The following is a 12,825-nucleotide window of genomic DNA, read 5'->3' on the forward strand; positions in this document are numbered from 1 at the left end:
AAAAAAAAAAACAAAAACAGAGTTTTGTCCCTTTACCTCCTGGAAAGGGACTTTCCCTCTTCATCACCCTTTGATCACCTGGCAGGTATAGTGAGGGGGACTTTGTTACCTAGGTCTCCTTGGCAGATGTCCGTCCTATTGGCCCCACCAATGATAAATCGGGGATTCTCACAGATTTCCTGTAAAGCAAACAAACAGAAAATGACCCGGTTACAGTGATAGCAGCTGTGTTTTGCTGGGTTCCATATGCGGAGTGTTGGGACTATGTCCCTGAGCTCTGTGTGCTGCACTCCATTCAGCTCCCAAACGCAGCCCTGTGAACTGGATACTATCATTTTTATTTTTCATCCAAGCAAACAGAGACTCAGAGAGGTTAGGAAACACTCCCAGGCTCACACGAAGTAAGTCGTGGAAGCCAGAAGCATTTCTCCTTTTTACTTCCCCATGTTGCTTTAGCACAGTCACACTGAGTAAGAGATGCTTTGAGAGTTAGGGCACTGTCGCTCCTATCACGATTTGACAGAGAACAGCAGGAGGCATGGATTTGCAGGAAGAAAGGGCACCAGAAGGAAAAAGGAGATCTTCCTCCCCCAGGGGGCAACACAGGTAGAGTCCGCATGGAATTTGAGTGCTTGGGGTGGCTTCATTCACCTCCCTGGGCAGCAAGGCAGCCACCTTTATCCAAGCCACCCAATAGAGCACTTTTCAAGTCTAGGTCCACAAGGCCAACAGAGGGTGCTCTTGGTTTTCAGGTATGTTATGCTTTTTTTTTTTTAATTTTAATTTTTATTTATTTATGTGTGTGTGTGTGTGTGTGTGTGTGTGTGTGGCCAGCTCAGCCCACCAGGGGGCGGGGCTGGCTGGCATGTGGTGCTGGGGGATTGAACCGCGGTCCCTGTGCTTTGCTGAGCTTGTTCTAAGTAGGTGCTTTAGACCACTGAGCCATCTCACCAGTCCTATGTTATGCTTTTAAAAAAACAATTTCATAGTCATTGTAGACTCAGTGCATTAGTTTTAACATTGCTTTTCACAGGTTCAAGTATGGTGGCACATGCTGGTCAGCCCAGCACTCTCAGAGGCTGCGGAAGGAGGGTCCCAAGTTCTAGCCCACTCTGGACAATTTAACGAGACGCTGTCTCAAAAGAAAAAAGAAATAAAGGACTGGGGGTGTGACTCAATGTGAAAGTCCTGGATTCAATCCCTAGTACCCCCTCCTACAAAAGAGAAGGCCTTGCTATTCCAATGAAATGGTGCCCCCTCACCATGACAACCAGTACATGCCAGTGTGCTGAAAGCCTGCACTCCGGGTATCTCATCCTCTTAGAGGGACGTCTTGCTCATATGACTCCACAGCTTTCCTCTTACTCCATCAACACTCTGAGTGCAACGGATGCATAGATCAATTTCTTGCTTTTTATTTTATTTATTTTTTCAGTGCTGGTACTGAAACCCAGGGCCTTTACATGCCAGGCAATTGCTCTATCCCTGAAATACATCCCCAACCCTATTTATTTATTTATACAGTATTTCTTCAGTTCATAACTCAACTCTCTCCGTGATTCTGGTCCTAAACTGGACTGGGCTAGAACCAAATCAAGTTTCCTCCGAAGGTCAACTTTGCACTTAACTATTGAATTTGATTTGGTTCTCATCCAACCTGGAATCATAGAAAGAATCAAATTCATGAACTGAGGTACCACTGTTTTGTTTTTTGTTTTTTTTGTCTTTTTGAGACGGGGTCTCTCTATGCAGTGCAGGCTGGCCTTGAGCTCACTTTGTAGCCCAGGCTGGCCTCAAACTTGCAACGATCCTCCTGCCTCAGCCTCCCCGGTACTGGGATGACAGGCATGTGTCACCATGCCTGGCCGAAAAAATAATTTAAAAAGGGGTCAGTAAGAGCTGAAAGGAAACAAAAGCAAGGAAGGTAATCGCAGATCGGGTTGGTGACACACACACGTAATAGGTTCTTTGAAGCTACTTAACATGTAACTTTTTGGCCATCAATCCCTGTTGGGCTACATCTTAAGGGGGAAAAAAAAAACCCAAACCATAAGGAAAGAAGAACAATGGGCTGGGGAGATAGCTCAGCGGCCTAGCTGCCTACATCGCAAATGCAAGATCTCAGGTTCAATCCCTGGTACCACACACACACACACACACACACACACACACACAATAATAATATGACTATTCCAAAGCTTTTGACATGGATACAGTAGTAAAAGTAAATAAGCACTTACAGTATAACCATTAGGAGCTAATTTTTTTGTTCCTGACAAAAAGAAATATATAAAATTACAAAATAATTACAATAACAATCTGTAATGTTAAAATCAAATTGGATATGTAGTTCATAATTTATTTTTGTCCCTCTAAAATGATTTTCTGCACCTATGCCCTCAGAACAATCAAACAAAAACAAAAGCAAGCTGGGTGTGGTGGTGCACACCTGCAATCCCAGCACTAGGGAGGCTGAGGCAGGAGGATCCTTGCAAGTTCAAGACCTGGGGGCTGGGGAGATAGCTTAGTGGCATACACACTGTCTGGCACGGGCAAGGTCCTGAGTTCAATCCTTGGTACAGAAAAAAGAAAAAAAATTACTTTAGTGACTGGGGTATAGGTCAGTGGCACAGCACCTGCCTGTTGAGGGTGAGGTCCTGAGTTCAATTCCCGGTTCCAAAACACAATAGTGGAAAGATTTTGGGCTGGCTAAATAGCTCAGTGGATTAAAGTTCTTTCAAGCAGGTGCAGGGGGTGCTGTGGAGATGGCTCAGTGGAATAAGCGCTTCCCTGGCAAATGCAAGGGCCTGAGTTCAATCCCCAGTTCCAAAAACAGGAACAGGGGCCAGGGGTTCTATCCCCAGGTCTGCCTTGCCAGCTCCGCACACGGGGCACGCTGAGATAGTAATTGAGACTGGGTGTGGTGGTGCCTGCCTGTGATCCCAGCTCTTGGGAGGCTGTAAACAGGCAGATCACTATGAGTCTGATCTAGTAGTGAGACCCTAAACACCCTTTAGACTCTTCCCTAACATACAAAAAAAAAAAAAAAAGACCAGCCTGGGCTACAAAATGAGGCTGGTATAGTGAGGACACCCTGTCTCAAAAAGCTCCCCTCCCCTCAAAATAGTAGAAACAAGCAGATGAGAATCTGAAGGAAAAAAAGCAAAGGAATAGAATTTAGGAATAAGAGAAACTGTAGTTCAAAATATTTTCAAAAATAAAACAATATATTTGACACTGTATATTAAAAGGGTGGAATAGGGGATATAGCTCAATGTCACAAGTGCCTGCCTGGCAAGCACAAGGTCCTGAGTTCATTTCTAAGTACCAAAAAAAGAAAAAAAAAAAAAAAAAAGGCATGATACTCCTATATGGATAACAATCCAGAATGACCCACATGATCCACATGAAGATATATTCTAAAGGCTGAGGCTGTAGCTCAGTGATAGAGTACTTGTCTAGCATGCAGAAGGAACTGAGTTCAATCCAGTACTACAAAAAAGAAAAAAAAAAACAAAAACCCACATTATTGGAGACTAGTGATATGGCTCAGTGGCACAAGCACCTGCCTGGCAAGTGTAAGGTCCTGAGTTCAATTCTGCATACAAAAAATATAAATAATTTGCTCTGCCTCCTCTGCTGCTGCTGTGGTGGCCTTTGCTCCTGTTTTTTTGCTCTTGCTGTTTTGCTATTTTCCACCGCCATCAACTGCTGCCTTCTGCCATGTGCCTCTCTACCTTGGAGCCATCGGATTATGGACTGAAACCTCCACTAACTGTGAGCTAAATAAACCTTTCCTTTCTTAAAAAAGCAATAGAACCACCCCCCCCAAGTTATTGGACTTTGAAAAAAGGAAAAGAAGTTTTTTTGATGTCCAGGAATAAGAAAAAATAAATGTGTTCTAAGCTAAAACATTAATTTATTGCTTTTCAATAACAACATTTACAAAAATAAAAGACATTACAGAGAAAAAAAAATAACAACATTTATGCCAGAAGAAATTAAAGCAATATGTTTAAGATACTCAAAGAAAGAAATTTTGCGAACTAAAAAATATACGAATAGTAGAATTTTCAAGTATAAAGGGTGTTGTTTTTTAAAATTTTATGTATTTGGTACAGAGTTTCAGTATGCAGCTTGGACTCACAGTGAGCCTCCTATTTTCAGCCTCCCCAGCGCTGGGATTACAGGCATGTGCCACCATGCCTGGTCTTGGTGGCCTGCTTGGCATGCCAGCAGAGCCAGTACAGCATGTGGCACTGGGGATTGAACCTGGGTCCCTGCGCTTGTCTAGGCAGGCCCTTAGATCGCTGAGCTATCTCCGTGGCCCAACCTGTTTTTAATAGTGAAAGATTTCAGGAAATATTTCTGTGAGTTCCTCCTGAGGAATCTGCTAAAGAATGACCCCAGACAACTTGAAGACGCAGAGGACACTGACCCAGGACTGGAGCAGCCAGGATGGTACAGTGCAGTTGCTTGCGGAATTAAAGCTAAATGATGGTCAGAAGGGACAAGTAGTAGTATTTTGCCTTTGGTGTTCAGGTAAGGCACACATTTTAAAAACTATTTTACATGACAGAAGAAAAGCATACACAAAAAGTTAAACTATTTTTAGGAATTATTTTAGTAATGATATTGTCATGCTGCAGCTTATTCAGACAAACAAAAGTTGAGGAAATTCATTGCCAGTAGATGGCTAGAATTGTTAAAAAGAAGTTCACTGGGGAGAAAAAAATGATACAGAAAACTTAGGTCCTCATAAAGAAAGAACATTGAGGGGAAAAAATGAATAAAAGTAAAATAAAATATCTTATTTTCATTCTAAAAGATAAGTTTGTTAAAAGTAAGAGTAAGCTGGGTGTGGTGGCACACCACTCTTACCCCAGCCCTGAGGCAGGATCAAAAGTTCTAGTCCTGCCAGGGCAAATTAGTAAGACCATATTTCAAAATAAAAAATTAAAAAGGGATGAGGTTGTTGCTTGGCAGTGAAGCATCTTGGCTTTAATCCTCAGCACTGGAAAAGAAATTAAAAAGAAAAAAAAAAGCAGAAAAGCATTATATATGAAAAAAATCAATTATCAAGAACATATATAATCCTAGCTAGGCACAGCGGCACACTCCTGTAATCCCAGCACTTGGGAGGCGGAGGCAGGAGGATCATTACAAGTTTGAGATCAGCTTGAGATACGAAGTGAGCTTGAGGATAGCTTGGACTCAAAAAGACGAAAGAAAGAAAGAAAGAAAGAAAGAAAGAAAGAAAGAAAGAAAGAAAGAAAGAAGAAACAAAGAAAGAAAGAAAGAAAGAAAGAAAGAAAGAAAGAAAATAAGAACATACATAAACCTAAACCTGTATGCTCTTAACAGAGCATCAGAATATATTAGGCAAGAGGTATGAGGGTGCACACCTGTAAAACCAGCTAACTGGGAGGCTCAAACAAGGGAATCACAAGTTTGAGGCCACTCTGGGAAACTTAGTGAGACCCTGTCTGAAAATAAAAGAAAAAGGGCTGGGGATTTGGCTCAGACTGCTTGCCTAGCATTCTTTGAACCCTGGGTTCAATTTGCAGTAACACACACACACACACACACACACACACACACACACACACACACACAGTGACAGAACTAAAAGTAGAAAGAGACAAACCCGTATTATAGCTGGAGAGCTTTGCCACCTCTTTTCTTATAGATCAGTAAGTAAGGCAGAAAATCAGTGAGGGGACAATTAACCTAAACAAAGCTATCAATCAACTTGATCAAGTTGACATTATGGACTAGTCTATCTTAGAATAATAATTAAAAACAAAAACAAAAACAAAAACAGAAGAATCGACAGTCTTCTCAAACACATTTGTAACGATCCCTGGGATGGATCACATTGTGGGCCATGAAGCACTCTTTAACAAGTGTAAAAGAATAGAAGTCACACAAAGCATGTTTTTAGAACACAGTAGAATAAAACTAAAAATCAATTAACAAAAAGGCAGCTGAAATTATTAGGAAATTAAACAACATGCTTCTAAATACACACCGGTCAAAGAAAAAATTTTAAAAGAAAATAAAAATATTTTTAAAATATTTCAAAATGAAAATAAAAATACAGCATCAAAATTTGTGGGGTGAAGCAAAAGCAACACTTAGATAGAAATTGATAGTGTTAAATGTATCAGAAAAGAAGATTTGAAATCAGTAGGGATTACTGCACATTTAGACAGTAGAAAAAAAAGAAATTTAAGCCTAACGGTAACCAAAAAATTAAAAATTAGAACAAAAGATCAATGAAATAAAAACCAAAAGTAGGGGGCTGGGGAGATAGCTCAGTAGAATAAGTGCTTGTCTGGCAAGCACAGTGTCCTGAGTTCAATCCCTGGTACCTAAAAAAAAAAAAAAAAAAAAAAGTAACAAAAAGTCAATAAAAACCATAATGATTCTTTGGAAGGGTCTATAAAATTTATAAACCTCTAGCTATGCTAAAAGGGGAAGAAAAGAGAAAACACAAATTACTAATATAAAAGCAGAAAGGTTATCACTGCTGATTCCATGGTTATTATAAGAATGATAAAGAAATACTATAATTAGACTCCTACTCATAAATTTGATAACTTAGACAATATGGACACACTTCTCAAAAGACACAAGCTACAAACTCTTACACAAGGAAAAGAGATCACAGGGATTCTGAACAGGGAATACCTCTTAAAGAGGTAATGATTAACAACCCATCCAAAAGGAGAGCAGCAACCCCAGATGTTTCACTGGTACATTCAACCAATATTCAAGGGAGAAAGGCAATCAGCTCTCCACAGTGTTTCCCACGAGGTGGGAGGAGAGGGACCACTTTGTTAATGAGTCTTTGAAATCAGCACAATCTTCATACTCAAGCCAGAAAAACAACGTAAGAAAGGAAAACTACAGAGCTATGTTTGCTATGGCCATGCAAGAAAATCAAAGTATTAGAAACTCAAACATAGCAGTATATAAACAATATACTGTATATAACAGTATATAAACACTACTTACATGCCCTAAGTAGTTTATTCCCATTATGTATAGTAAATTTGACATTCAGAAATCAATCTGAATGAGTAAGAGCTGGGGAGATAGCTTAGTAGAATAAGTGCTTGCCTGGCAAGCGCAGGATCCTGAGTTCAATCCCCAGTACCATAAAAAAAAAAAGGAAAAGAAAATCAATGTAAGTCACCATATCAACAGGCTAAGGAGAAAAAAAATCGTATGATCATATTGATCAATGTAGAAGTACTTGATACTTTTCAATGCCCATTCATGATTTAAACAAATAACTCCCACAACTCTCATTTAAGTAGGAACAGAGGAAAACTTCCTCAAGTTGGTAAAGAACACCTACTTTTGCAAAGAACAAGAGCTACAGAGGCTGGTGAGATGGCTCAGTGGTCTAAAGCACCTACTTAGGACAAGCTTAGCAAAGCACAAGGACCACGGTTCAATCCCCCAGCACCACATGCCAGCCAGCCCCACCCCCTGGTGGGCTGAGCTGGCCACACACACACACACACACACACACACACAAATAAATAAAATTTTTTAAAAAATTAAAAAAAAAAGAGCTACAACTTCTTCTACATGGTGAGAAACTAGATGTCATCTCCCTAAGACACAACAGCACTCTGGAAGACTTAACTAATTCAGTAAAAAAAGAAAAGAAAGTGAAAGAGATTGGAACAGCAACAAAACAACTATCTTAATAAAAAGGCACATGATCACCCATAGAGAATTCTCTACAAAAGACAAAAACGAAAACCAAAATCACAGAACACCCATCTACAACAAATAAGCAAATGTAGCCTGGATGCAGGGTATAAAGTTAGCACGTAAAAGGTAATGGTTTTTCTATGTACCACCAATGAACAATTGGAATTTGAAATTTTAAAAAATTCTATTCCATTATTACTACCACATACAAAAAAATCAGAGAAATACTTAAGTGTAAGTTAGTATGAACTCATGTTTAGCTCATTATAGGCACAGAAGATTTTTTTTTTTTTTTTTTCAGAACCAGGGATTGAACTCAGGTCCTTGCACTTGCCAGGGAAGTGCTTATTCTAAGCCATCTCCCCAGCCCCAGGCACAGAAGATTATTTAGGGCAACATTTATGGGTATGTGTGTACATGAGTTAGTACACACAGGCACCTAGCTCCTTTTTCTATCAACTGAGAGGAATAAATAGTAGCAACGACGTTCCAGCAGCAACAAGCATACCAGCAAACAGATCTTGGTTTCTAATTCCATTTCCAAATAAATAAAAAGGATGGCAAAGATGGCGTTTTCCTACTGGGACTCGCCTACCAAAAACTCATAAGGCCAACAGGGAGAAGAGTAGCAAACAAATGCCTCCTGAGGGACTCTTAAAAGTACCCAAGAAGCACTGTAAAGCTATGAAGGTCATCAAAAATAAAGAAAGCTGAGAGGCTTTCACGGCCAAGAAGAAGCTAAAGAAATATGGTGGCTCAATGCAAGGCTGCCTTGGTGGCATTCTGGAACAGAAAATAGACAGTAGACAAAAACCTACAGAAGTTTGAATGTAGAACAGACGAGTTCTACTAATATATCAATGTTGGTCAATTAATTGTTATAGATGTAACATGCTAATGGAAGGTGCTAATGACAGGGAACACTGTGTTCAGAGTACAGTAGTGACCCTTTATCTCTAGGGGATGCATTCCAAGATCCAACCGGATATCTGAACTGCACATAGTACTGGACCCTACATGTGCTAAGTGCTTTTCTATGCATATGTACATGTCTATGATAAACTTTAAATTATAAAGAAGCCAATTAAGAGATAGACTAGCAAATAGAATATTTATAATAATATACTGCAACAGATTTATTGCAAACTTATGAATTTCTTATTTCCAGAATTTCTCATTTAACATTTTCAAGCCACAGTTGACCACTGGCCACTGAAACCATTAAGAGCAAAACCACACATAGAGGGGAACTGCTATAGGTGGGAAGTCTCTATATAGGGATAGAGGGATCATCCCTCACAGTTTTTCTATAAACCAGAAACTCTTCTAAAATTAAAAGTTTATTTTAATAATGTATTTAAATTAGAAAACTATATTTTTATACACTGCAATGGACTCATCTTGCAGATCCACTGAGACATACACACAACCTCCGAGCCCCCTGGGCAGAGTCCTGGGCCACTCTAAGTGTGGCGAAAGCTGTTCTAGCTTAGGCAGCTCTTGCAGGAAGAAGGGCTGTGTCCTGCACACCCCTGAGCACCTGGGCCTACTCCTGCTGGCACAGACGTGTTTTTCAGTCCTCTTATACATGATAGGACAGCCTGGAGCAAACTGCTTCCTCAGAAGGAGACCCGCTGCTCAGGATAGACCTTTCTGTTTAAACACAGTAACGCTGCACTAATGAGCCAGATCAAGGACAGGTTAAGAAAACTGGTCTCCAGCCTCCCATTTTCCACAGAACTCTCCCCGAAATTGGGTGTCTTGGAACTCTTAACTGTTCCACTCTCCCACCCCTGAATTCCTGTTTCAAGAAGTGTGGTGATAAACCAGTACACCTTATAGCCTTCCTGATTCAATGAGTTAATACATATTTTCAAACTCAGGGACCCACAAGACGTCATAATGTGCTCTGGTTTGGGAATAAAGAATAATGGTTCAGTTTGGGGAGGAAGCGGGAAGGTATTCGGGGGCATTATGGGTAAGGAGGACGTGCTGAGGTGGGGCCCCACGGCCTTGGGTGGGATCACTTCGCTTCCCGTTCCACAAGTGCTGTCTCCGGAATCCACATCCCTTTTGCCCCTACCTTTGGCCTTTTCCACGTGATGGCCTTCATCTTGGTTTGCTGGCTGAGCTCATGCGAGCCCAGGGCCTGCACACCTGCAGGGAAGACCCGGTCTTCAAAGAGGCACTTCTGAGCCAGGCACCTTTGTTTGAGAATGATGAAGTCCTGCCCCTCGAACTTGAGGGGCTGTGCAACAGTGCCCTCTCCATTCCTCCGGTCCCTCTCCCGGATCACGCGGTCACAGAAGAATCCCGGCAGCATATAGGGCATGGTGTAGGCTCGGGCAGTGGCGCTGGGCCTTCGCTGCAGCCTCTGCCCGCGCTGCCCTCAGCCCAGGCCTAATCCTCTCGTGAATGGCCCAGAGCCTATATAGCTCCTCCACCCTCAGCGGCGCGATGCAAATGAACACAGCCCAGAGAAAGGCTGTGGTCAGAGTCAGCAGCTTTGGCTGGAGGCCCCTGAGCCCACGGTCTAGGGGCAACACCGTGCAAGTGAGAGAGGGAGCTAGGGAGGGGAGAGAGTGCCAGGGATGCGCCTGGGACAGACCGCAGTGGCTTGCAGACCTTTAGGACACCTCCAACAGCCTTGCTGGAACTCTTTCTTTAAAAAGAGAAAATATAGTTACAGAGAGGCTTACCCTGCCTCAGCAAAAGGCATTCATGCCTTTGACACCGGTGGTCAATGGGATATAGCATGGGGCCTTCTAAACATGCTGTATACACTAATCCTATACAGGCTGCTGAATGCATAGGAGGAATCTGCTTCGAGCCATTGTGTGAGGGTAATGAAGCTTCCATTCTCCTGACACCCCTGCCCCTACCCCACCAGAGACCTTGACCAGGCATTTAGGGGCTATGATCCTGGAGAAGATCCCAGGGGTGGGCACCTGCCCTCAGAGGAAAGTCCATGCTGGAGCCGCCTCAGCAGCAGCGAGTAGACGCTCATGTTATGAATTCAGGACCTGTGGCCCAGAGAATGGGGCACATGTGGAAGGCAGACGGGTGTGTGTTGTGTACATTTTCAAAACCTCACCCTGCTCAAATGTGAAAGCAGGGAGAGATGTGGGCAAGAACTCAAGTCTGACAGGGAGCCCATGAGCTCATGGATCCGTGTGGCTGAATGACCACATCAGAAGTCCCTGAGATACCATTGTAGAATACAGATGTGCAGGGTCAACCCCAAGATTCAGATGCCCCAAGTTTTTGGGTAGTGGTCTTAGGACAGTGATGACGAACATTTGAGAGCTTTCAGTGATACAAATAGCATGTGGCAGCATGTGTACCATAGGTTCACCACTACTGGTCTAGGATCTCTAGCTTGGTGGTACGTGTCTGTAATCCCAGCTGTAAGTTTAAGGCCAGGCTGAGCTGCAAGCTTAGTTCAAGGGCAGCCTGACCAATAGTAGTGAGGTCTTATCTCAGAAAAACCCCAAACAAACTTAATTTTGAGGGCAGGGGATATCTTAAGTAGTAGAGTGCTTGCCTAGCATACATGAGGCCCTGGGTTTAATCCCCTACAATTGCAGATAAATAAATAAGTAAATAATAAATATTATTCAGTTTATACATGTAAAAATTTTAAATAATCAAAAAAGTACATACAGGGCCAGTAGTCTCTTGCCCTTCTTTTCTCCACTGTTAAATCCTTCTCCTCAGAGGTGGCTGTTTTTAATCCTTTAAAACCTTTTTCTGACACTTCTCTCACTTGACATTGGCCAAAAAGCTAAGAAGAGATGGCATTCAGCTCTCTATTTCTAAATATAGCTTCTATTACCACTTTTTGATTTGTTATTTTTAGAAAGTAGCAATATAGTCTCTATTTGGGGAGATCAGATTTAAACCTCTTTCATTATGTTCTGTTTATCATTTTCCCAAAATAATTATATCACAAATTTTGGTAAAATTAAAATTCAATATTTAGTTTGGTTGAGTAAATATTATTCGTTTTTTAGCAAAGTGGTACACTATGATGCTATTTCCTTCCCATGTAAATAATTATTTTGTCCTATTATTATGACTTTTTTTCCTATGTAGCTATCAAATTTTCCCCCACTGATAATTATACAAATCTGTATGTTTTTCAGATAATCTAACAGATCCATTTCTCCCCTCCATGAAGCCTCTTCCATCTCCTTCACCCTCAGGACTGGCTGCTCTCCAGGCCTGAAGCAGTGTACAGAAACTTCCTGTCTTTCTCCTAGGAGAAACTCCAGTTCCTGATGTTTAAGTACTGAGGTTCAAAGCCTGGGCCTAAAGCATACTAGCTAAGCCCTCCATCAGCATTACATGTCTGACTTGGATTACAGCCGGGACCCAATGTGTCCACTTCACTTCCTAGGTCTTCACTTTTCTTTGGTTTGCCCTTTGACTTCTCTGACACACAACTTCCAGCTTCCTCAGAATGGGTCCCTTAGGGGCTGGTGAGATAGCTTAGAAGTCTAACGTGCCTACTTAGGCAAGTTTGGGCAGCCACAGAGACCAAGGTTCTATCCCCTGAGCTGGACACACACAACCACGAACACACAACCACACACACACACACACACACACACACACACACACAGACACACTCACACAAAGGATGCGTCCCTTGGAGCGAATAGTGTGAGTTCTTGTGGTCTAAATGTATTTCTTCTCTACTTTCCTCTTGATTGAGAATTTGGGGTGGTATTTTAGGATGAAAACCAGTTTCTGTCAGAATTTTCTTTATTTCTTTTCTTCTTCATAGCACTGGGGATTGAACCCAGGGAATGCTGAACTACATCACCTACCCTTTTAATTTTTATATTGTGAGGTAGAATCTTGCTAATTTTCCAGGCTGGCCTTGAACTTGTGACCTTCCTGCATTAGCCTCTCCAGGAGGTGGTATTACAGATGTGCACTGCAGTGCCTGGCTTCTCTCAGAAATTGTAGTGCATTGTTCTGTTGCTACTATTCACTGGTGTTGTTAAGAAATAAAATGCATTCAATAACAGAACTTAGAAAAAATAGGGTATACAGATGAATGTCCATTTTGTATCTGTGTATTCAAAG

At 41.7% G+C, this 12,825-nt stretch overlaps 1 protein-coding gene across 2 annotated transcripts in view; it reads right to left on the reverse strand.

The window, feature by feature from the left end:
- Nucleotides 1-12,825, reverse strand: part of Capn3 (calpain 3) — a 57,469-nt gene that overhangs the window by 23,907 nt on the left and 20,737 nt on the right. For both annotated transcript variants that reach the window (XM_023711186.1, XM_004623370.2), the window contains exon 2: nucleotides 110-179. In XM_023711186.1, coding sequence (XP_023566954.1) covers nucleotides 110-179 — 70 coding nt within the window. The remainder of the gene's footprint in view (nucleotides 1-109; nucleotides 180-12,825) is intronic.

This window comes from Octodon degus, unplaced genomic scaffold, assembly GCF_000260255.1.
Source record: "Octodon degus isolate 3935 unplaced genomic scaffold, OctDeg1.0 scaffold00002, whole genome shotgun sequence".
Lineage (NCBI taxonomy): Eukaryota > Metazoa > Chordata > Mammalia > Rodentia > Octodontidae > Octodon > Octodon degus.